Source organism: Conger conger, chromosome 7, assembly GCF_963514075.1.
Source record: "Conger conger chromosome 7, fConCon1.1, whole genome shotgun sequence".
Classification (NCBI taxonomy): domain Eukaryota; kingdom Metazoa; phylum Chordata; class Actinopteri; order Anguilliformes; family Congridae; genus Conger; species Conger conger.
Window position 1 is genome coordinate 31,057,325 of NC_083766.1, and position 23,325 is coordinate 31,080,649.

General features: G+C 41.3%; 1 protein-coding gene across 1 annotated transcript; it reads left to right on the forward strand.

The window, feature by feature from the left end:
- Positions 1-4,796: 4,796 nt before the first annotated feature.
- On the forward strand, positions 4,797-22,559 carry slc6a4a (solute carrier family 6 member 4a). Its single transcript, XM_061248346.1, has 14 exons — positions 4,797-5,115; positions 7,469-8,113; positions 9,392-9,526; positions 10,996-11,218; positions 11,767-11,905; positions 12,339-12,473; positions 13,434-13,537; positions 13,854-13,981; positions 17,319-17,431; positions 18,341-18,472; positions 18,942-19,041; positions 19,440-19,540; positions 20,616-20,783; positions 21,181-22,559. Exons 2-14 carry the CDS (start codon positions 7,726-7,728, stop codon positions 21,256-21,258), a joined length of 1,944 nt encoding a protein of 647 aa, XP_061104330.1. The 5' UTR covers positions 4,797-5,115; positions 7,469-7,725; the 3' UTR covers positions 21,259-22,559.
- Positions 22,560-23,325: the final 766 nt, after the last annotated feature.

A 23,325-nucleotide genomic window follows, 5' to 3' on the forward strand; every position in this document is an offset into this window, starting at 1 on the left:
TGTCTTGTTTATGCAGTGGTAATCTTGAGTGGGTACTGGAGATATTTAATTTGTATGATCAAAAATAATTATCATATTGGGTTTTCTGGGTGGGCCCGTGTTTCACTAATCTTTCTCTTTTCTGACCTTGCCCTTCTCCCTACTAGTTGTTCTCCTTCCTTCTCCCACTCTCCCTTTCCTTCTTTAACTCTCCCTCCATCTCCAGCACTCTCGACTCCCTCCTTCCTGTGGAAGTTCGCTTTCTAACATCTCACAGCCCAGCTTGGATGAATGTTCTTTTTTTTTTGGTGTTTGTCCTGTTCCTTTCCCTGTAACTAGTTGTTCGAGCCCCATCTACATGGATTTAAATCACTCCATTTGATCATTTGAACTCAAAGTCTTTGCTATGGTACACTTCATTTGCTGTCAATTTAGCCCCTTCCTAAATAATTTACCATCTCTAAAGCTGCTCAGAGATGCCAAGTTCACTGCGGCACTGTCAGTTGTCCCTGTTAATGACAGCGGTGTTCCTGGAAACCTGCAACTGGCCCGTGTGACCGTGACCCCGGAGTGATGCTGGGACAGAGATCTGAACGAGTGCAGTAGATCTATGGCAACTGCTTCTTTCAGGATGAAGAGATGAGCAGCTGTGTCCATTGGCTTCCATCTCCCAGGGAGATTTACTGCCGAAAAGTCGTGAAGTTTATGTGCCTCAGGAGCAAGTTTGCAACAGGTTCCCAAAGACTTTGTCCAGGAACACTTAATCTGTACAGCGCATTTCTGATTGCAAAAAAAATCAGAGGCCCCGGCTTAGGCTGCCAAAAGAGCTTTTCTCCAAGTGCATGAAATGGCACAACTCCATTCACTTGGATGTTCTCTTCATCAGCTGGTATGAAAGAGGAACTACTTTCTTTGATGTTTCATTTACTTTTTGTTTCATCTCAATTTTTTTACCCATGTCTGACGGTTGTAGGAAAAAATCCAAATTTATTTCAATTGTGTGTGAGTATTTTTGGCAAATATAGCTGGATTTGTTTTCAAAAGTAAAAAAATATATCGTACCTACTTAAAACTCTATCATGCTCGGCCAGACTGATTCAAATTTGTAATAAAAATCAAATCAAGCGTTTTCGCCAACATTTCAAAGGCCCCATAGGTAATGACTTGAGCCAACGAAACTACAGAAATGGTTGCATATACTCCTTCTTAAAAGTCAAATTTAAAAGCTTGGACCTGCCTCAACATTGCTTGGTCCCCTATGCCAGTGGTTCTAAAACTGGTGGACCCATGTGTATGCTGGTTTTATTTGCAATCCCAGAATAACAAGCTGTGAATTGTTCTTAATTATGCATTTCATGTTTCAAGCCATTGTCTACCCTCTTAAACTCTTAAAGGTCAGAACTAGCTATGCATGTCATAACAAAATAAGTCCCATTTTCGCATTGTGCTATATTGCAAATGATAACAAACCAAACCTGCATTGTGTTAACAAGTGTGGAGAAACCGTCACAAAAGAACTTCAACATTGTTCAACTACCTTAATTCAGCAAGAGATTTAGGTGTAAAAAAAACCCAGTGTACACAGGGATACCTCAGGACCAAGTTTGAGAAGCACTGCTCTCGGCACACGTATAGATGATTGATAATGACAATTAGCCTCCAGCATGATTGCCAACGTACAAATACTTTTCATATTAAACGGGTCTTTCCATCTATGTCATCGGGAATGATTTGCTTAAATCCTGGGAGCGTTATATGCACCCCCCCCCCCCCCCCACACACACACACACACACACACGCACACATACAATTGTTCGCCTCCCTTCTCTCTGTCCCTGTTTTGTCTCCTACTTCTCATTCTCTGTTTGATCAGTTTTAACCTTGAAGCAGAGACCAGCTGGAACATCTCAACGACTCCCATGTCCTGGACCTTGTGTTTTGTGTGTGTGTGTGCCTGTGCGTGCGTGTGTGCGCCTGTGTGTGTGTGTGTGTTGCTCAGTCTTTGCTCAGCTGTCAGATTGGCGCCTCCATTTCATGCCTTGGTGGAAATGCGCCTTTTAACCAACCCACAAGAAATAAAAAATAGTTTGTTCATTTAAAGGGCGGGGAGCAGAGGGGAGGAACTGCAAGAATGGCCAAACCTAACTGTGTGAGCAACGTATCCGTTTGATAAGACAGGAAGTTGTTATCACTTCCAGGCTGATAACTGAATTTACTAACCTCAGACTGATAGAGGGGTTTGAGTGAAATTAGTGCTGTTCTTGTCCCACTCTTCTTTACATAGATTTGTATTGTGTCTTGATTTTATAATTTGTCGGGATTTTCAGGAGTCAGGATTTTATACCGCTTCACTTCCTTTACAGAACTTCAAAGTAGATAATATCCCCTTTAGATATCTGGATATCTGTTAGCACCACTTGAAGAGGCTAAATTGCATGTTTGGTGTGACAGCATTAGGATAAAGGATTCTGGATACCTGTAGTGTCTGCAGGTTTAACTCCAGCCCTGGAGGGCCGCAGTGTCTGCAGGTTTAACTCCAGTCCTGGAGGGCCGCAGTGTCTGCAGGTTTAACTCCAGTCCTGGAGGGGCACAGTGTCTGTGGGTTTAACTCCAGTCCTGGAGGGCCACAGTGTCTGTGGGTTGAACTCCAGTCCTGGACGGCAGCAGTGTCTGCAAGTTTAACTCCAGTCTTGGGAGGGCTGCAGTATCTGCAGGTTTTTGTCTGCTTGTTTTCTTTCAAATTAGGCCTTGAAAGATAACTTATATGGTCTCTTTAGACCAGGGGCCTTTATCACACAGCAGGATTATGGAGTTAAATGGGTAACTGTGCTGAGTAAAACCAGGAACCCTCCCAAATCTTAAACTTTGACTGAAATAAATATAACTTCACAGTTTTACTAGCTGCATTTATCCAGCAAACTCTGTAGTCCAACTTCATTATACAGGCCCCAGGGATGTCCAAACCTATGTGAAACTGGTCGATGTGGGTGTCTTCAATCAAGATATTGATAAGTACAATCAGGTGTCTTGGTGCTCGACTAAACCTGCGCCCACAATGACCCTTTTCAGATACGTTTCGACGCCCCTGTTTTGCATCTGTAAGCTTAAATTAAGAGTTCAAACATTCCAAAAAAAGTAAATGCTGTGGTCCTCAAGGAACTGAGTTTGGGATCCTTACATTAGGAGTTGCATAAGCCGGACAAGAATCGTACAATACACTCGTTGTTTTAGCTTATCCTAAAGATTGTAACTCCTCCTAATCCTACAAGGGGGTGCTGTTCTACTGCACTGTTTATTATGCAGTCTGAGGAACTCTGAGTAAAACTGAGACCACAATTATTCCCACTTGGACTTTTTTAGTTTAAAATAAATAATGACATGACATTGTGCCAGTGAATATGACATTGTGCCAGTCAGTGAATGTGACAAAATATTTAACAAAAACAAAAGCACTGGGTACGCTTTCAACTGACTCAAAACCAACGGGTGCTCACTTTCGACCTCAACCACCTCAGGAGTGGAACCCAATCTTTCTCCGTCCCTGAACCCTCGGCGAGGGTGGGAAGTGCCGCTGCACACCCTTCCCTGGGCTGTGCGCTAACATTTTTCAGGAAATTCAGGAGCGCACTAATGTGACTCAATTAGTAGATGTGCTCCTAAATTATTTTTTCCAGTTAGCACACATCAATTTTCAGAAGCAAATGTTCCTAAAATGCGAACAAAATGTAGAGCCCTGGGGCTGCTCCCATTAGGGCATTCCTTCAACTGACACTTGGGAATTTGGCACCCGGCTTATGACATTTCTCATCATATCTGTGTAATGACTTGCTTCCCTTCTGGTATCTGACATGGGGCAGGAAGTGCTGGTCGGTCTCTCCTCTCTCTGTTGCCTGGGCCAGGGGGCAGTAGTGCAGTTAAACTGGGAAGGAGCGTGCAAGAAATCCGCTCGCCTCTCATCTCCGGGAGCGACGGATCAAAAGGGGCTAGGCCACTAACATGGCAATGACCTGATCGTCATGTTGTTTTCTAACCCCTGGGGTTTGCCGATGTGTTCCGGTCAGTGGGAGACGGGTTTGATCTGGAAGCTCTGCACTGCTGTGGTTTTGGCTGCGTCAATCCCCTCTTTTTCTTTATGTGGAAGTGTGGGCGGCTGCTTCTCTATCTCAGAAATAAGCCTTCCCTGGGTTTAGTCTTACGCTTTTCAAAATAGTTTATACAGCTATAAAATAGTTATGACAAGATAGTTTCCTCCACAGATAGTTTCAAAAACACGTCTGCTTATGTTACCCTTGACTGGTTCTATCACTGCTGTACTCCTTCAATAAAAATAATTAAGGCCAACAAAAAGGATCCCGCACATTACATAATTAGAAATTGGCTTTAATTACTTTAATTACTTTAGTTTGGTCATGCCAGATCCTTCAGATTTGCCTCTGTACGAACACAGAAAATACAAACAGTATATTCTGCACACGGAGCTACCAAGTGCAGGCAGAAGGCACTCTGTGCTAAAAGCAATCGTGCACTCACATGCCAGCCTAGACACCCAATTCACTCAAAACTGTTTGAGATGCTGTCAGGACAGGTGTGCTTTGAAACACAAACGCACGCAGTGGCTGCTGCGGTCAGGAACAAAGAGAAATCACACAGAGACTGGAGATACAAAAACAAGGGGTGCGTGTGTGGAAGGGGTGCGTGTGTGAAAGGGGCAGTGGGTGGCGGCGCGAGGTAATCGGTGCTTTGAAAGTCTGGGAAAGAGGAAAAGTGGGCAGAAAGGGAAGTGCTTATGTACTTAAGCAGTGCTCATGTCAAAGTCTCGGGTCTGAGTTCCTGGAAATCTAGTGGGAAGGAGTGGGTGAGAGAAAGGGACAAAACAGGTCTGCTTGCTCCGCATATTCAGTTTTTTTTTTTTTTTTAAAGAAGTGAGTTAAGTAAGCGGGAGGGAAAAAAGCGAGCAGCTAGCTAAAGTAAACAGGAGAGGGCTAAAGTGACGTAGCAGAAGGCAATGGGAAATGTATGTTCTGGTACTGGAGAGAGAGGGAGGAGAAGGCACAGAAGGAGCCGTAAGTAAAGCGGGACGTTAGTGAGGACCACCCGGAGAGGGAGAGACTGCCCCCAAGGCTAACAACCTGCAAGGTAGGAGCTGCTGTCGCGTTGTGTATGGGACTGGCACACACATTTGTCCATTTGTCCATTTGTAGACACATGTTTGACGCCTAACATGTTCCACGGGAGGGTCTTCCACTGCCCACATAGGCACAGCATCAGGAGGGTTTTGGAGAGAGATTACAGTAGGGGTCTGCCATACTGCATGCATATTGCTCATTACAGTGCACGCAACACTCGGCTGTGCTATTTGTCTGACACATCAGGCAACACTGTTTTGTCACAGGATGTATACAATTTGATAATTATGGGTTGATGAAAATGAGATGGCAGACTTGCTGTGCAGTGCTTTTTGGAAGTTTGACTTTCGTTTAGACTATTTCATTTTGTATTTGAAAGGCATGTTTGATAAGACTCATTTTGGCCAACAGATGCTGGTGTGAACCTAATGAAAACTTACAAGCTACCTTTTTAGAATGTGATCGCCTTCAGTGTTCCAAGGTTTGACCTGTTTTTCATGAGCGCGTTCTGGAAATGTGGGTTGTTGAGTGTATTACGGGTTTTTTTTTTCCCCCGAGTTAAATTAGAGTTAAACACATGGCAAACAATTTACTTCGTCCATTGCATACGGTATAATTTGGCAAAAGTTCACGCCGAATGTTCCAGTACAAGGAGCTTAATTAAATATGCCTGATCTTTATTTAAGCTATTTATTTTTGGGTCAAGTCAAAACTAAGAATCTAAGCAATGCGGTTGACCCTTTAACTGTTGTATAATACGAAAAAAATTTTTTTAGACAATATAGTACAACATACAGTTAATAACCTAAACGAAATTAAGAGGTATTCACATACGGAAATGTAATATGTGTCTTGTTTTTATCGACATATATGGCCATATATTCGATTTCTGTATGAGTTCTGTCAGTAGAAAAACATCCACAGTCTTCAGGAAACTAAGTGTAGGTAGAGTAAATTTAGCTTCTTCGACGCGCTCACCTGATTTTTGATCCGTCTTCGATTTTCCACGGTTCGTTTTGTTGTTTGTGGGTAAGAGGTTCTCAAGTTATATCACGCGCATATTCATTGCGCAAATATTCTGGTCGTATTTTTTATTCTCCACTTCTGTCTTCCTTAATCCCATTTTACCCATTCCATTATTTGTGTTATATAATACTCCAGGTGTTCCATGTACCTCCAGGGGTGTTGTGTGTGAGCGCGGGTCATAATACGGCTTGGAATTCTCCCCGCAACTTGTGCCGTGATAATAGCATTACATGCAAACTACTCCAGTTTCGCCACCAAAATGCAATTAAATACTGCAGTCCTTGGCGAGTGGAATGATTGGTATTTTGCTTGATGTATTCCGTTTGAGTTAGGGAGATCAAGGCTGTCCCAGTCTGGGTCCAAGTAACCCCGTTGGCCCGCGCGCAAGTTTCACAGACGCATGTAAGGAATAGGCTAATTTAACCAAATTCCAGATTCGTATCCGAAGACGCCATACGTTTGTAGCTAACGCCAGGAATAGTCTTGCTCAATGTTTTGCTCAATCATACGATTTCTTCTTGTGTTTTCTCCTAAGAGATCTTTAGTTGTATTTTGAGAAAAGGACGGCCAATAGTAATTGGAAAGTAGGCCTACACAACTAGATAAGGTTGGGCTATATATTGCTGATATTGTATAATTATATTAGTGGAGCAAGTGTGTTTAACAGATGTCGATATACCTGCAACGCCAGAAGTGCGCATTTTGATTTCCATTGTCGGAAGAATACCTTCCATTGCATTAATGAAAGATAATTTTCAGTTCCAAACTGCTCTTTGTATTTCATCTCCGGTCAGCCGGTGTCTGAAATTAAACTTTCTCAAACACCGTGCAGTACAAGAAAATCTATATGGCAATGTCATGGATGTTTATGGGATTAACACAGTAGATTATTCGTTTTCGAACAAATATTCTATTGGTGGTGATGGGTAGAATAAATTAAACTTTCCGTCAGCATTCATGGAATATTTTTAAAGACATGGTGACAAATTGTAGCATTTATATTTCTGTGAAATTACACAGAGCTGTGTATACTTACTGTAAATATGAATCAATTCAGGAAAAAGAAAACAACAAAATTGGTTTACGTTCAAAAATATTTTGAACATAAATTATATTTCATAAAACTACTCTATTTACAGCTACAAATATGTAGTGTTAATTCCATCTAATTATTTGTATTATTATTAGGTGTATGTTTTTAATATTGTTAAGGTTAAAACATTGGAAGGGAAAACAGATCCGAATGAATATCGAAAAATGTGTGCAATTAAAACCTGTGGAAATGACATGAACTTGAATGAAGGCATTACTCCAGATTTTTATTTGTTTTCTGGCAGCTTGAAACAGGTGATCTGGCTGCTTGGACTGATCAGATGAAGAGGAGCTGTCAGCCAATCAGAGCAGGCAAGAACATTCCATCTTGACCTGCATCGGCCAATCGTAGCGAAGAGGAACATTCCATCTGGTCCTGTAAATTCCAACAAAGTATGGTTTCCCTTGGTCCTCTCTGCATTCCTGCTTGATCCCTTGATGAGCACCACAACAGAGGACCACTCATATTGCTCACACCACATCCCTAACAGTCAGCTTCGCTATGGAAATGAACCAGCCAATGGCAATCAGGGAAAACTACCAAGGAGAAACAGAGAGCACGGAAGAGTCAAAGAAAAATGGTAGCCTATTGTTGGCTGGTGGAATGGCAGACGGTATGGTGGCGACACAGGAGAGGACAAGCTCTTCTCCCGATGACTATCCCACCTCTTCCACCCAAACCCCAGCAGGGGGTGGTGTCAGTGAGGGGGCGCGGGACAGGGGGTGTGTCGGAGCGTACCCCAGAATGCTGATGGTCCAGCAGACAAGTTTGGAGCAGCCCAGAGAGACATGGGATAAGAAAATGGATTTTTTGCTGTCCGTCATCGGATATGCTGTTGACCTTGGAAACGTCTGGCGCTTCCCTTATATCTGCTACCAGAACGGAGGAGGTGAGGCTCAGAGAAAGGGTGCGGAGGAGAGATTGGGGGGGGGGGGGATGAGAGAAATACCCAAATAAATCAGGGACTGGAAATTCAGTCCAGGGAAGAACACAAAGGACACAGCATAAGAATTTCCTTATTTTCTAGCTTCTTGGCGATCCAAAATGTAATTGCTTTGTCTTAGCAGAGAAATAGTTGCAAAGAATGGAAAGTATTACCAGGGTACATAACTGTGTAATCATGTCCTGGCTTTGCAATCAACGGCATTCAAGAAAACATCTTGAATGATCCTGAAGCAGCACAGCCAACTAGCCTTAGGGTAACAGGCTGATATGGCCTTCCCCTGCCTCCAGAAAATCCGTATCCTGTACTGATTTGAAAAAAAAATTGGCTCAGTATGTGCAGATGCATTTAATATAACATTACTGTGATGGCCTGAATAAATAGGAATGGCCTCTTCCATTCTTAAGTTATTGGACAAGCTAGTTTGTCTAAGCATTAGGTGTCTTTATGAAAAGATTGTGGATGTTTTATGAGGTCTGCATGCCATATGAAAGCAAGATTACAGTTGAAAGTTAGACAAATGGGGAACATGTTAGTGCAAGCATACAATATAAAATTACAGGGTTAACCACAGTCATGTGGACTTACCCTCTCCCCACTCTAAATCAGCAAATGCCCTGTATGTCTTTGTGGTTATGCATGTGCATGTCTACTGTTGTCTTTTTGCCTGTTTAATCAGCTTGTAGTGTACGTGATGACAGCAGTCAATAGGACTTTTACCACAAAAGACCCATATGCACACGCACATATGTATTTGTCTGTGTGTGTGTCTGTGTGTGCGCATACATACACATATGCGTTTTGGTGGGACCTGCATCAACAGTGTTTCTGCTTCTATTTAAACAATCAAACAGTCATTTTGACGATTTATATGTTAACGGAATCAGGAATCAGAGTGTACTAGAAATAGGCTCTTTCAAGTCCCCAGTCTGAAAACTGAACTGTAAACTAAGTGTGTGTGGCTTCAAATACATTAGCACGGATTATCAGTTCAAACAGTGCAACTCTGCAACTATTTGGTCAAGGCTTAGTGTGGTTAATATTGATTTATGACTTATTTGACGTGATTGGTTTGGAAACACAGTGGACCCGTGTATGTAAGGTTTTGTTGTGTTTAAAAATGTCTCAGAGGTTCCCTGTATCTCACCCTCATCTTTCATAAACCTTTCTTTGTGTCTTAACCACCCACACCACCCTCAATACCCCATCCCTCCCTGTCTCCAGGTGCATTTCTCCTTCCCTACATGTTGATGGCAGTGTTTGGGGGGGTCCCACTGTTCTACATGGAACTAGCATTGGGGCAGTTTCACCGTAGCGGATGTATATCTGTCTGGAGGCACATCTGCCCCATCTTCAAGGGTGAGACAGAAGGGGCAATAGAAGGAAGCAGATATATGTGTTGTGGTGGTATGTGTGTGTGCGCATGTGTATGTGTCTGTGTGTGTGTGCGTGAGAGAGAGAGAGTGAGCGTGTGTGTGTGTGTGTGTGTGTGTGTTAAAATACAGTTTTGTTTATGTAAAATGTTTCATGATGAGAATCCAAAATGGCAACTCTATTAAGCAAGCAGAGTACACAGGAAGTTTTTTTTAAGCTTGGTTGGCCTCGTTTTAACATTTGGTCTAATTAAATAAATGTACATTTAAAAACTTAAAAAATATAATACATTTGTGAATGATTTCTTTATTTTCATATTGACAGAAATTATTGTAAATTCAGATTAGGCCAAGTTAAGATTTTCATATAGGGGCACAGTAATAGTCTACAGTGTTCATTAATGAGCATATCAAGAAATGCAGCCAAAATTATGTAAAGGCCGATTATGTAAATTATAAAATATTGGTATGCATCCTTTAACTCATATGACCCACCCTTGCTTTTGACCTAGTAGTCCTACTGAATAAATCTCCTTTTCAAATTCAGGGCCATTCTTCATGCGCTATCTGAACTTCAGTACAGTGAGCAAGGTGCACGTTTCACATTCTGCCGCACCTTGGATATATATTGCGCTGTCTTGTTTAATTTGATTGTTTAGCTGGTTCAGGATAGCTCATAAAAATCACATCCTGTGGGACGAGAGGGAAAAGGACACATTTCGGCGAGAGACAGCTCTTTAAATATTGAATCGCAATATGACAATATGGACATATCAGTGAGTGAGCGGCGTACGGCTTCAGATGAAATTGCTGATGCTGGGAAGGATAAGGAAGCTTCCAGAGCACCTATGGGTTTAGGTCCTAATCTGGAAAAGCAAACAGATAAGCGTTTCATTTCTGAAATACAATAGAATGATAAAAAAGTGCAATTAGAAAAATTAATATTGTGTACTGAACTGACTGCAAGGGGAGAAGAACACATTTAACCAGTTATGGATGACTACAATAATAACTTGTGCACAGAACTCATTGTTTGTTGAATAGCATTTGTTAGATATTTGTCACACTGAAAATATGGTGTGCCGATGTTTAAATAAAATAGATCAGAAAACATGTTCACAATGTAGAGGCAAATATACAAATTATTGCCACTTTCAAATATTGCAATTAGAAATGTTTCAGTGAAAAATAATGTATCATTTTTTTTTAGAATTCTACATATGTATAATATGTGTATTTATGTATATATACATGTAGATATATATAAATGTATATAACAGTATATTCAATTTCTGAAGAGACCTTAAATTATAATTTTGAAACTCCTCACCAAACCATACAGGTGGACAGTACACCTCATATTGACAAATACAAATTGTGAACCTTTTGAAATGTAATAATCCAACTACGGACACTGCAGCCTCTTTAGAATAAAGAGATCCCTCTGCCTTTCAGGTATTGGCTTTGCCATCTGTGTCATTGCTCTCTACGTCGCCTTCTACTACAACACCATCATGGCCTGGGCCCTGTACTACCTCCTGTCCTCATTCCGATCCACACTGCCCTGGAAAACCTGCAACAATGCTTGGAACACACCCTCCTGCACCCCCTACACTCCCAACAACTTCAGCCAGTCCTGGTACAACAGCTCCACCTCTCCCACTGAGGAGTTCTTTATGTAAGTGCACCTTGTGCTGTTCGTTGGAGCCAAACTGAAAGAGATGTGAGTAGGAAGAAGTAGGAAAGAGTAGGAAGACTATGCATTTCAATGCATTTTGCTGCATTGTTTCTAAGAGTACCAGTAGGGGGGCACTCTTCAATCTGGACCAAATACAGAAACTGTGCCCCAGCAGGTTTTGACGATGATCACATTAAAGATACACTCCTGGTCAAATTGGATCTACGCCTGGCCAGCTGATCATCCCCCTATACTTGGTGCTACACAATCCCTTGACAAACCAAAAGAATCCCCATAAAAGAGAATTGAATTCTCAGTTGACCTACCATGTTTAATAAAGGTAACATAAAAATAAAAATAAACTTGAGATAAGAATGCTAGGGTTGTCCTTCGATCCACTCCTTTGCTTGGGGCGTAGATGTTCAAAATTCACTTTTTCATATAGATTTTCTTTCTCAAATTCAAAGTGGTTTATTGGTAGGAAACACTGTATGTCTGCATAGCGGTACATTTCACCATCTCCCCACCCCTCTCGCCTTCTGGAACAGACGGTATGTGCTACAGGTGCATCGCTCCCCCGGGCTGCACCATCTGGGGGCAGTGAGCTGGCAGCTGGCCCTCTGCTTGCTCTTCATCTTCATCATAGTCTACTTCAGCATCTGGAAGGGGGTGAAGACTTCAGGCAAGGTGAGTGGGAGTCAGTGGGAAGAAGTGGGGGTGGCAGACCCAAAGCCAGAACGAGGGACGAGCGATAAGGGGGGTTGTGGAACGATGAAGTAATGCCTGAAGTACAACTGCGTGACCGAACTGCAGAGACGCCAAAAACTGTACGTGTAAAAATAGTAACAGGTTTCTTGAATGCAAGTGTGTTCTAATTTAAATAAAATGTTTCTTTTAAGAAAAAATCCTCCTAATTATATTAATTTTGTGTTTTTTGTGCTAACAGTGTATTCCTTCAGGCTGACTTCCATAACTACTCTTCTGGATGAATGTGACTACAATTTAATCTGCAGATAATTTTCATGTTCTGTAATCCTTGGGCGTTTGTGCACTGTAAGTCACCCTGCAATGACATCATGCTGATGATAAAAATGTTATTGTTACCTGTCTTCTCTCTCAGGTGGTATGGGTGACGGCCACCTTCCCCTACCTGGTTCTGCTGGTGCTCCTGATCCGAGGTGTCACCCTCCCCGGAGCCTGGAAGGGTGTGGCTTTCTATCTCAAACCTGATTGGCAGAAGCTTCTCACCACCACGGTGAGGGGGGTGTAGTCACTGAACAGTGTTGCACTGAACAAAGCTTAGGGGGGAAAAACATCACAGATGAATAGGAGGACAAATCCTTTCCACCAAAATGTTTTAAATGTGGACAACAATGCAGAATTTGTTTTACATTTAGGAAAACAATGCAAATTAGCTCATTAATAATTAAAAAGCACTACTTTGCATATTACTTAAAGCCCTTTTTTTCGTCAGTGGATTAAGTCAGAATTAATTTTTCTGTTTAGATGTGATGAATGACTCCATAGCTGGTAATGTACAGAGGAGTTTTAAATTTTTAGTTTTATTGATGATTGATGATTATACTGAAAAATTAAATTTTCTAATATTCTTCCACGTAAAATACCCCATTAAATAGAAAAGACTAAATATATCTAAAAAAAGCTTCTCTAGCCTATAACTATATCTATAATTTCAGTTGGGGGGGAAATGTTTTTTGTACAGGAAATATGTCATTTAGAGAAAATGTTTTTTTTGGTGCTTGGTATACTTCACTCAGCTGCTATATAAACATTTAAATTAACTACTTAGAGTCTGATCATTGTTTTGTATATTATATATAAACAAGCTAAATATAACAATTGACATAAAATCACGCCTTTCAGCTGTGGTGCCTCGCCTCAATATAACACGCATTTATACACTTTCATCATGAATCTGTCCAATTTTCAATGATGCGCATGTGGATTGTTTGCAAAAAAACATACTTAAAAAGCATTTCCAGGTACTTTTTGTTTGTTTTGGCTAACCTATAAAAAAACACATCCCTAATTCAGAATGCTTTCCCCAAGTTTATCAGCAATCTTGAAGAATGTGGATGCGAATAGCCCCAATAAATGGGATTCTCACTAATTAATAGGAATGGAAATATGGTGTATATTGTTGTTGTTTTTAACAGACAGCTGCTTAATCCAAAAGTGTCTCTACTTCCCTAAGGTTTGGATAGACGCGGCCGCACAGATTTTTTTTTCTCTTGGGCCAGGATTTGGAGTGCTGCTGGCCTTGTCCAGCTACAATCCCTTCCACAACAACTGCTACAGGTGGGAGCGATTCCAAGGACCAGGATCTTATTCCCATTCCAGTTACATCACATAGCGGGGACAGCAAGCTTATCATGCTTAGCAAGCTGTGCATTCCAATTTTAATTTCCATCACTCAAATCAGTAAAGTAGCAAAACATTCCAACCTTCCTTCCACTCAAGCGGCCATGGTGATGGGATTTTGAGACAAGGTTGGGTCCTGTGTAATACAAAAGCATGCAAACCAAGAACATTTTAACTATATATTCACTAAACAGAAGCTGTACTGTCGGTCTAACGCACATTGTTGTAAATGTTTTTCTGTCTGGCTCCTCAGGGACGCCTTACTGACGAGCTCCGTCAACTGTCTGACCAGTTTCCTGTCCGGATTCGTCATCTTTTCTGTACTGGGCTACATGGCTGAGATGAGGCAGCAGGGTGTAGAGGCTGTGGCAAAAAATGCAGGTGAGCAGCACACCTCCAAGCTGCATTTAGAAGTCAAAAAATCTAAATTTATCGTGGAGAAATTTGCCACTGTATGGAATGTTTTGCTGAACACATTGTGACAATGCGGTGTGCGTGCAAGTGTGGAAACAGGTTTTCAGTGTGAAGTTACAGAGCATTATACGTCTGCTTGTGCACATAAAGAGCTAAAGGAGAAAGATGATGTTCATAGAGCTACAGGATCAGAGAGCCACGAGTTAAATACCAGCTACCTTCACAAAATCTGAAGGTATGTTTACATTAGTCTTTGTGTATGCAGCTGGTTCTAACTATTTTCAGTGGGTGGCATAACAAAGCTATGGCAGCTCCTTAGATGAACCAGGCAACAATGCAAGCAGGCAGAACAATGGGATTTTTTTTTTTACCATTTTGATTGAATGGTAGGAGTTTAGGAGGGCTTTTACTATTCTGTGGACTGGCCTATCTAGAATTCAGCACATTCTGTAATCCTGCTCAATATTTGCATATTTAGCTTCACCAGATGTAAATATAACAATGTACTCCAATTTTAAAATGTCAATGTTTGAAACATTTAAAGAGAAATTTGTCTAAAACACTGGATTGCTTTTCCAAGAGTAATGTCCTGCATTAAAGCAAGATTGAGTACAGCGCAGTCCGTAAGTATTTGGACAGTAGTATAATCTGTGTTCTTTTGGCCCTGAACTCCAGCATATTGGATTTGAAATGAAAATATGAATATGAGGTTGAATTGCAGACTGTCACCTTTAATTTAAGAGTATTTACACCCATATTGAGTGATTCATTCATACATTTTTATACATATTCCCCCCATTTTAGGGGACCAAAAACAAACAGGATGGCCAGGTTATTGTTTGCTAAGTAGTACATAGCATAACCTGCAGAGTTCTGGAATAAAGTCTTGTGGAAAGATGAAACCAAGCTTGACTTGTATCTGAGCGATGGCAGGAACAAAACAGAGCTTCCCAAGAACCAAAGCATGTATGACTGCCACAGGTGTTGGCTCACTTGCCTCCATTGATAATGTAACTGCTGTTAGCACTAGCAGAATGAAATCTGAAGTATACAGAATCATCGTATCTGCTCAAGTTCAATCAAATGCCTCCAAACTCAATCAAAAACCTAGAATCAATGCCAGACTAGACTAGACTAGAATTAAAACTGAACCCTTTCTTATTCTTGGATTAAGGAAACCATTGAATACACCTGACTAACCAGAAACAGCTGAGAAACCAACTATTCAATTACTTTTGGTCCCCTAAAATGGGGGACTGACTATGTGTAACCTCTGTTTTTTGTATGGAGGAGAGCAGTCTCAGCCTCACCCCTCACCTCACCAAACACCATCTGCAGCTGAATGAGCTGCCTCAACATGGCCAGTCCAGCCAAATTAGCTAAAGTCATGGAAAGAATGTTGACACCTGAGATAAATTTGTTTTGGTTTCCGCGTGTCCCTGTGATTATTTTTCATGGTAGTTACATATAGGTAGAAATCTAATGTAATAGCCTACTGGGAGCTGATGTATTCGTTGGTTTAAATTCGTTTTTTTAAGATAAGATGATCTTCAGGTGAGAAATGTTACTAAAGAACTCACAAAAAATGTGTTTTCATGTTTTTAATCAATAGCCAATATCCTCACGGATAAAAATAATAACCTAAAATAATAAAGGCAAAGTAAACCAAAACCTTAATGGTAGCTTTTCAGCTTCGCTTGCAACTCACATGCAAATAAACTTTGTTGGTAGTGCGGCTAGAAAAGAAAAGTCCCAACTTGATAATGATGGGATTTAGGGTGTCTCAGAGGCATGACGATTTATTGGGCAGGAAAAAAAGGGAGCGGGTGGGGGTTGGAAGCAACACAAGCAGACTCCCTTCCAAGGAAGCTAGGTGAGATAATGGTGGAGTTCCAGTAACTGAAGATTGTGTGGAAGGGATGAGTGATATGTCTCCATTTGAGGAGCAGGTTGGAACTGAGGAATATGGGGAGGATATTTCGATTTTTCCATTGTTTCGCAGATATCGCCAAGTCAGCTGGATGATGGGTTGTGGTATCCTGTTGAGGATGTTTTTAATATCCTTGTGAGAACAAAGGGTCAAAGGAATGTTGACTTGGAAAAAAAACTCCCTGATGGATATACATTTTTTTCGATAAGTAAGGGCTGCATCCAGTGGAGTAGAGGTTGTGACCTTTAAGAAAAGATGAAACCTCATAAAGTGAGCTACAGCGGAGTGTTTTTACCCACAATAAATCTTACATAGGTCGCACTAAGTGTCTTAATTTTTTTTTACTTTTTTTGTTTTTATTTTTTAATGGAAGTTTTAAACATAGGTTCTTGAATTATCAGTGGTGCCAGAGACATGGGTTAAAAGTCCATGTAAAAACAGAAATAATGTGTTTTATTTCTTCAAGAAACAGGAGTGGATGTGTTTTGAACCTTTGCAATTCATTTCCAAACAGGCGTTGATTTAGAAATGGAATAAATATAGTTGGGATGGAGGGAGAAATGTACCATTTTTGGTGGTATTGAATAACTCTCTTCCTGTGTTGGAATGTTGAAAACAATCCAAAGAAAAACTCTGTCAGCAATATACTGCTTAGTCTACTGTAGAGACAAAGAGGGTGTTGATAATGATTAAGGATAACTTCAGATGGGTGGAGGGTAAAATTATTGGGCAAAATCAGATGGGCTTAAGACCAGAATTAAATGAGCTGTGTTGGAATTTTGGTTCTCTCCTTCAGGGTAAATCAAAAGGTGCACATATGCAGGTGAGGCCTTTGGATTTCCCTGAAATAACTTTCTTTTGAAATAAGAAAAAAGGGCATAGCAGACAAAACAAATACATTGCATAGATGTTTCATGATGATGCATGATGATTTTTCCAATGTGCTATAGGAATGTTTGATGTCTGAAGAATGAACTATTAGCAGCTATTGAGCAGTGTTGACTTTGCAGTTAATTAAGGGAGACTTGGCTCACCAAAGAACTGGAGGCCAATAACTCTTCTGAGCACAGATTACATAATCTGAAGAACCTTTCGAACTTCCAGTCATCCTGCATACCAGGACGCTCTGCCAGTGGCCATTTGTTTTTAAGTCAGGACAACATTTACCTTTCAGAGTTACGCATGGTTGACTTTGGGATGATCTCGCTTTTTACCTTGGGAGTTCATGATAATACCATTGTTTTATCACGCTGTCTCAATCTGACTCCCAGTCTCTCCTCTCCCCTTCTCTCACTCTCCCTCTATCCCCTTCTCTCACCCTCCTTTCTCCCACTTTCCCCACTTCTCTTACTCTCTTCCCTCCTCTGTTCGTAGGCCCCAGCCTGCTCTTCATCACCTATGCAGAGGCCCTCGCCAACATGCCAGCCTCCACCTTCTTCGCTATAATCTTCTTCCTCATGATCATCATGCTGGGGCTGGATAGCACGGTCAGTTTCTCTGCCTAGCGTCTCACTACACATGCAGCTGCAGGGCCCGGATCAGCTCACATGCTTCCTTCCAGGTTTCCTAAGTCTGAACATCAGTAGATAAGCACTGGTCCTAGATCAGCTAACCCAAGGAAGCCTTGCCTGTTTGCGCCTGGAAGCCGGGTAACTATCAAGATGCAAATATTGATATTGCCTTCCTGATTTCAATGTGTCTTAAAATGATAGGTAAAAGAAAAACTGCTGATCGGGCTGAACTACCCTTCCCCCTCCCTTTCTTGCGTGCCTAGCCCCGGCATAATATTTATTGTGGCTCAGTGCACATTTGTCATCAACTGGCTGTATCAACAGTCGTGTGTGGGTGTGTTCAGTTGTATGGGGTCACACTGCAGCGGGGAGAGCTGTCAACAGGAGCCAGTACACACGTACGAGTGCATTGTTGGCTCTTTGTGCTTCTTATCACCTGTGACTTCATTAGCTTGTGTTTGCCAACCGCATGCCAGTTCCCAGGAGTTTGCTGGAAAAAAACAAACTGTGACAATGATTGTGTTCTCTGTCATCTGTTTTCTAGTCTTGGGAAATGGCTTCTCCAAGCCTTCTCTGGTGTTGTTGTCACTTTTCTGTTTTTACTGTATTCTGTCATGTTCTTTCTGTTTTCTGGCCAATCACTCACTCACTGACCACTCACTTCCCCACTACCTCTCTCTCTATTCTCTCTGCTTTCCTTTCTTCTCTCTATTCTTGTTGATGTGTATGTCTCCTTGCCTCCCTCTCGTCTCCATTAATGGCTTTCCTTCATTCTGCCACTCCCCACTCTCTTTTCCTGGCCTCCCCCTTTCCTCTCCTCCCATCTGTCGTGCCCTCTCTCTCCCTCCTTTACTACTCCCGACCTCTTCTTTTCCCCTCTCCCAGTTTGCCGGTCTGGAGGGGGTGATCACTGCCGTTTTGGATGAGTTTCCCCATGTTCTGGTGAAGCGGAGGGAGTGGTTTGTTCTGGGTCTGGTGTGTGTCTGTTACCTTGGAGCCCTCTCTACCCTGGCATACGTGAGTCCCCCCGGTCTGTGATTGGTGCTGGACTAAATCACGTGTGTAAATCATATTCAACTGGTGCAGGGATGCTAAGAGCTACACTTCTACTTGTATTGCACAATACAGGAGCCAAATAAATATATCTGTAAACCACAATCAAAATGAGGCATACATTAATTTGCAGGTGGCTGTGGTTACAGGTGGTGAAGGTTGTATTTCAATCAATCCAACTATTGGGCATCATTACATACAGTATCTAAGATTGTTTATCTTTCACTGTTATTTCTATTTTTGATGATTTCAGTATTTTAGAGTTAACATTTTTGGCTTCTCTTTTGGCTTCTCTTTGGAATGCGTGCATAACAATGCATTTTTTAAATAAATGCTTTTAAAATACTGTCCATCCATGTTGTAGTAACTCGTCCTGCCCTCAGGGGTCCTATGAAAATGTTTTTTCTCCCCTCCCCCTTCCCCTGGTCACCAGGGAGGCGCGTATGTGGTGAAGCTGTTTGAAGAGTATGCCACTGGGCCGGCAGTTATCGCTGTGGTCTTCCTGGAGGTCATAGCTGTCTCCTGGTTCTATGGTAAATTCTGACTCTGTCAAAGCTCGAGAGGTTCTCTGCTGACTAAAAACTTACATACGTACAAACATGCATACATGCATACGTACATACATATCCAGCAAAATTTCAAAAAGTCAACTCGATAATAATAAATATAATAATAATAATAATAATAAACTATTTATATAGCGCTTCTCATTTGCGGTGGCAAATTTCAGAGCAGTTAACTCAGTTACAACTGTACTGATTTGTACTGTAAAATTATTTTTACAATAATTGTAAAAAAAAAAAAATACATGTATTAAATGTCCTTCAGTATGAAAAGTGCTTCAATATATCGAACCCTCCATCCATTCTACAGTGCTCTCTCTCACTTTCTCTCTCTCACTCTCACTCTTTCCCCCTCCCTTCCTTTGCAGGTATGCCTCGGTTTTGCAGCGATGTCCATATGATGCTTGGATTCTCCCCAGGCTGGTTTTGGAGGGTGTGTTGGGTGGCCATTTGTCCCACTTTCCTAATGGTAAGGGACGCAGATGGGGCATGGACATTGAAATATTGTTTGTGGCCTTTTGTATTCTGCTTTCTCACCTCTGGGATCTGTGCTGTACAGGCATTTAGATTTTACATATTTCAGTTTCCTTACATACTGTACTTTTACATTGTGATGCCAATTGCAGCTCTTAGGCCTGCTTTAAATTCAGGATGGCAAAAGCTAGCAGACGCACCATCCAAAGATGTCACGGTCAGCTGAACCATAATCTCCCCGGCCCTCTCGCTAAGTGCTTCCTCCCTCTGCCACTGCAGCTCATGTGGAATGCTGCTACGCGGCTGATCTACGATCTCTTCCTAAATACTCCCTCGTCACCCCCTCTTACTTCCCTCTGCTGGCTGCCTGCAGCAGCCCGCATCATGTTTTACACTACGGCGCTCCCGTAGTGGGACAGTGAACGCTACGGCCCCTTCCTCTCTTAAATCATCAGGCTATGTACCACGGATCTCAGACTCCAGTCCTGGAGGGCAGCAGGGCCTGTTTGTTTTTCATTGTGGGTAGCACCTAAGTTTTTTAATTAAGCCATTTATTGCTCAGATTGTATATTCTGAGTATTTTCTATTGTCGTTCTTGAAGTTGTTTTTTACTATATGGTGATATATTCATCTTTTGTTTTCTGTGAAGCCCAGTGACTTCAAATGAGCTATATGAAAGGTGATGTATGTTGTTTCTTTTGCATTATTAGGAGTTCACACACCTTGTTTCCAAGGTAGATATTGGCTACCATTTTGAAAGGAACCCGCAAAAACCAGCAAGGCCTGCTGGACTGGACTTTGAAATCTCTGCTACACCTTGGGCAGTCCTCTCTGTTCCACCCCGAGTGCCACAATACAGCATTGGTCCACTACAGATAGTGTTGTACAGTAGAAAACATTAGTGCATCTTTTATGGCAGATGCAGCCAGATGCATTCATGACAATCCCACCCAATCACAGTTCTTCAGTTCCATCATAAAGTGTATTACAAATCCACAAATATGCATGTGCTCACTGTATCATATAGTGTCTGGCTCCCTACAGATATTATTATCACCATTTCCTCCCAGTACATAATTGGCAGTTTCCTGGCATTTCCTCCGGAAGTGAAACTGTTCAACTACCTCTATCCACCATGGACCACCGCGATTGGCTACTGCATTGGAGTCTCCTCCCTTATCTGCGTGCCAGCATACATGGTGTACTACCTTCTTACCACCCCAGGGACTTTCAAACAGGTGAGAGGCAAGGCGGGGAGCAGGGGCTGGGGGCAACCGAGTGATGGAGGGACATATAGAGAATGCACCCCATAGTATAGCCATGTAAAAAAAAAAGGGCTGCAAAATGGTATACTGGTCAATGAGGGTGGCGTAATGCTACTGATACTTTTGACTTTTGTGTCTCAGTCCAGAACTTCATTAGTAGTGGATGGAAAATGAATTTAATTTAACTGTGAGACCGAAAGAGACAGGGATGTGCGGGAGTTCAATATAGCAGTTTCGAAGTGTGTAAACGTCATTGTGTCATTGACACCTTCTTTGGTCGTGGATGTACAGTGCGTGAACATTTTGCGCTCTTGGCATTTGGCCTCCGCTCTCCTCTTGTGGTCTCATCCCTGCCTCTCCTCTCCCTCAGCGGCTTTTGAAAGGCATCACTCCCGAGCCTGGAAGTGAGCGGGGACACCGGAGCACAATCATCGCCAATGCAGTCTGATCCCGATGATGACAATGTCGCCCTCCTCTGGAAACAAGGATGAACTGCAAGAAAGAGACTACCTGCTGCCCCCTGTACAATTCTTTATTGATGCAAATATTGTGACAGTGTGTAACCAGGATTGCCATTCTGGGGTGGGGTCCAAAATTTAGGGATTGGGAATTAGTATGGAAGTCAGTGAAAGAAGGTGGATTATAAAAATTGGGTTTGGGAGATGTTTTATATTTGGGGAAATGAAATCCCTGGCATCTGGCAAACACCTCATTGTAGCACACCATTCTCTTAGAATAATTCTCTACATGTGACGGTCAGTTCAGTGCCACTGATAAAAGAGATTCAGCTTCTTAGTTTCCTCGCTAATACTAATGTTGTCACCAATCTTACTTACTGTTATAAACTGTGGTTTTACCATTTCCCCAAACAGGTGATATCATCACTATTCACTTTATGGAAGCTACCCCTTTTTATTTTTATTTTTATATCTTTTAAAAACACAAATTTTGTTATCAATACACAATGTACTTATGCACAGGCAAACATACTGTACAGGGAACAGAGATTTAATATATGAAATAGAAGAATATTTAGTCAGATACAGATCTCTATACTATTGAGTTATTCTCATTTAATGCTTACTTTTATTATTATTATTATTATTATTATTACTATTATTATTATTATTATTGTTATTATTATTATAGTACTGAAGAAAACAAAATATAATAATGATGGTGATAATGGCATTGACAATGATGACCAGGACTGTTATGTTTTTCCTTGTTATTCAGCACTGTGTTTTTTATGATATGGGCAATGATATTTTCATTTCAAACAGAAGTACTAGTATACCAGCACATATAAGCATACAAATGTATTTGTGTCTTTTCTGTAAGGGCATATATGTGAATCTGGTGTGTGGCAGTTCCAGAGAGCAAACACATGATTGAGCAAGAGGGGGGGTGTCACTGAGAGAAAATTGTTTTGTGTGTGTGTGTGTGTGTGTGTGTGTGTGAGAGAGAGAAAGAGAGAGAGCGAGAGAGAGTGAGAGAGATCAGTTCATGTGCATTTCCGTGTTATACTGTATGTAGAGATATCTCTCCATACCAGCTGTTTATCTGTGTATTTCTCATAACAATAGTATCCTGTGAAATAAAAAAGTAAATACTTCAGCGTTCCGAGTTTACAGTACCTATGATTTGTATAAGACTGAAAAAAAAAAAAAAAACTATGGAGGAAATATATACGTACATAAGATCATCTGTATTATAAGAGAAAATAAATAAACTGAGTGTGTAAAACAGTGTTGTGCATTGTGGCTATTATTAAATACAGCTTACTACTTTAAATTATATTCATGGCTATGATATACAGTTTTCTATCATCTAGAGAGGGTATGGATGCTCTTCTATGAAGGTGATTCGGTCACTTAAGTCTCCGTGTATGGGCTCCACTGTGACCTGACAATTCCAGCCGTGTGGCGCGCACACAGAATTGCACTTAATTTGGTCCAGAACATCCAAAAGCCCAGTGTTCACATGCAATTCTGCATGCACGCTTCATTAAATAGTGTTTCTTCACATCTTTGACCCCATGCTGCTTTGTGTTTCTTAATGCGCCACTATGTCTCCGATTAGCCCAAGCCAAGTTCTTGCTGAGAGAAGAGACCGTATGTTGAGAGAATAGCGTGTCCTTATCTTCTCATCCATGGCCAGGCGTCAATGACAACACATTCTTTTATTTTATTTAAAAACAATATTATTTTTTTTCCACAAAAACCACTTGCACATCAGAAGAAAGGGGGTTCACAGTTTGTAAGAACATTTTAGTCTTCATGAGAGAGCATATCGCCCCTTTCACACAGGAAAAAAGGCAGTTGTGTCCAAGTGAAGGATACACATTTAATTATTTAAAGTGTTCATGTGCTTACTTAAGACCACTCAAATGCCAGTACATGCCATTGTAAAGCTGTCAGGTTGTCTGAAACTTCTGTATATATCTGAAATATCCTTCATCACACACAAAAACTCTCAGGGCCAGTACATCTAACAATCCACTACATTTCAAGTA

Excerpts from the sequence above, each read along its gene's own strand:
- slc6a4a (XM_061248346.1), top strand. The coding sequence starts at position 7,726 with ATGGAAATGAACCAGCCAATGGCAATCAGGGAAAACTACCAAGGAGAA. Across the intron at positions 17,432-18,340 it reads TGCTGGGGCTGGATAGCACG|TTTGCCGGTCTGGAGGGGGT; the intron begins GTCAGTTTCTCT and ends CCCCTCTCCCAG. Across the intron at positions 19,042-19,439 it reads AGCTGTCTCCTGGTTCTATG|GTATGCCTCGGTTTTGCAGC; the intron begins GTAAATTCTGAC and ends CTTCCTTTGCAG.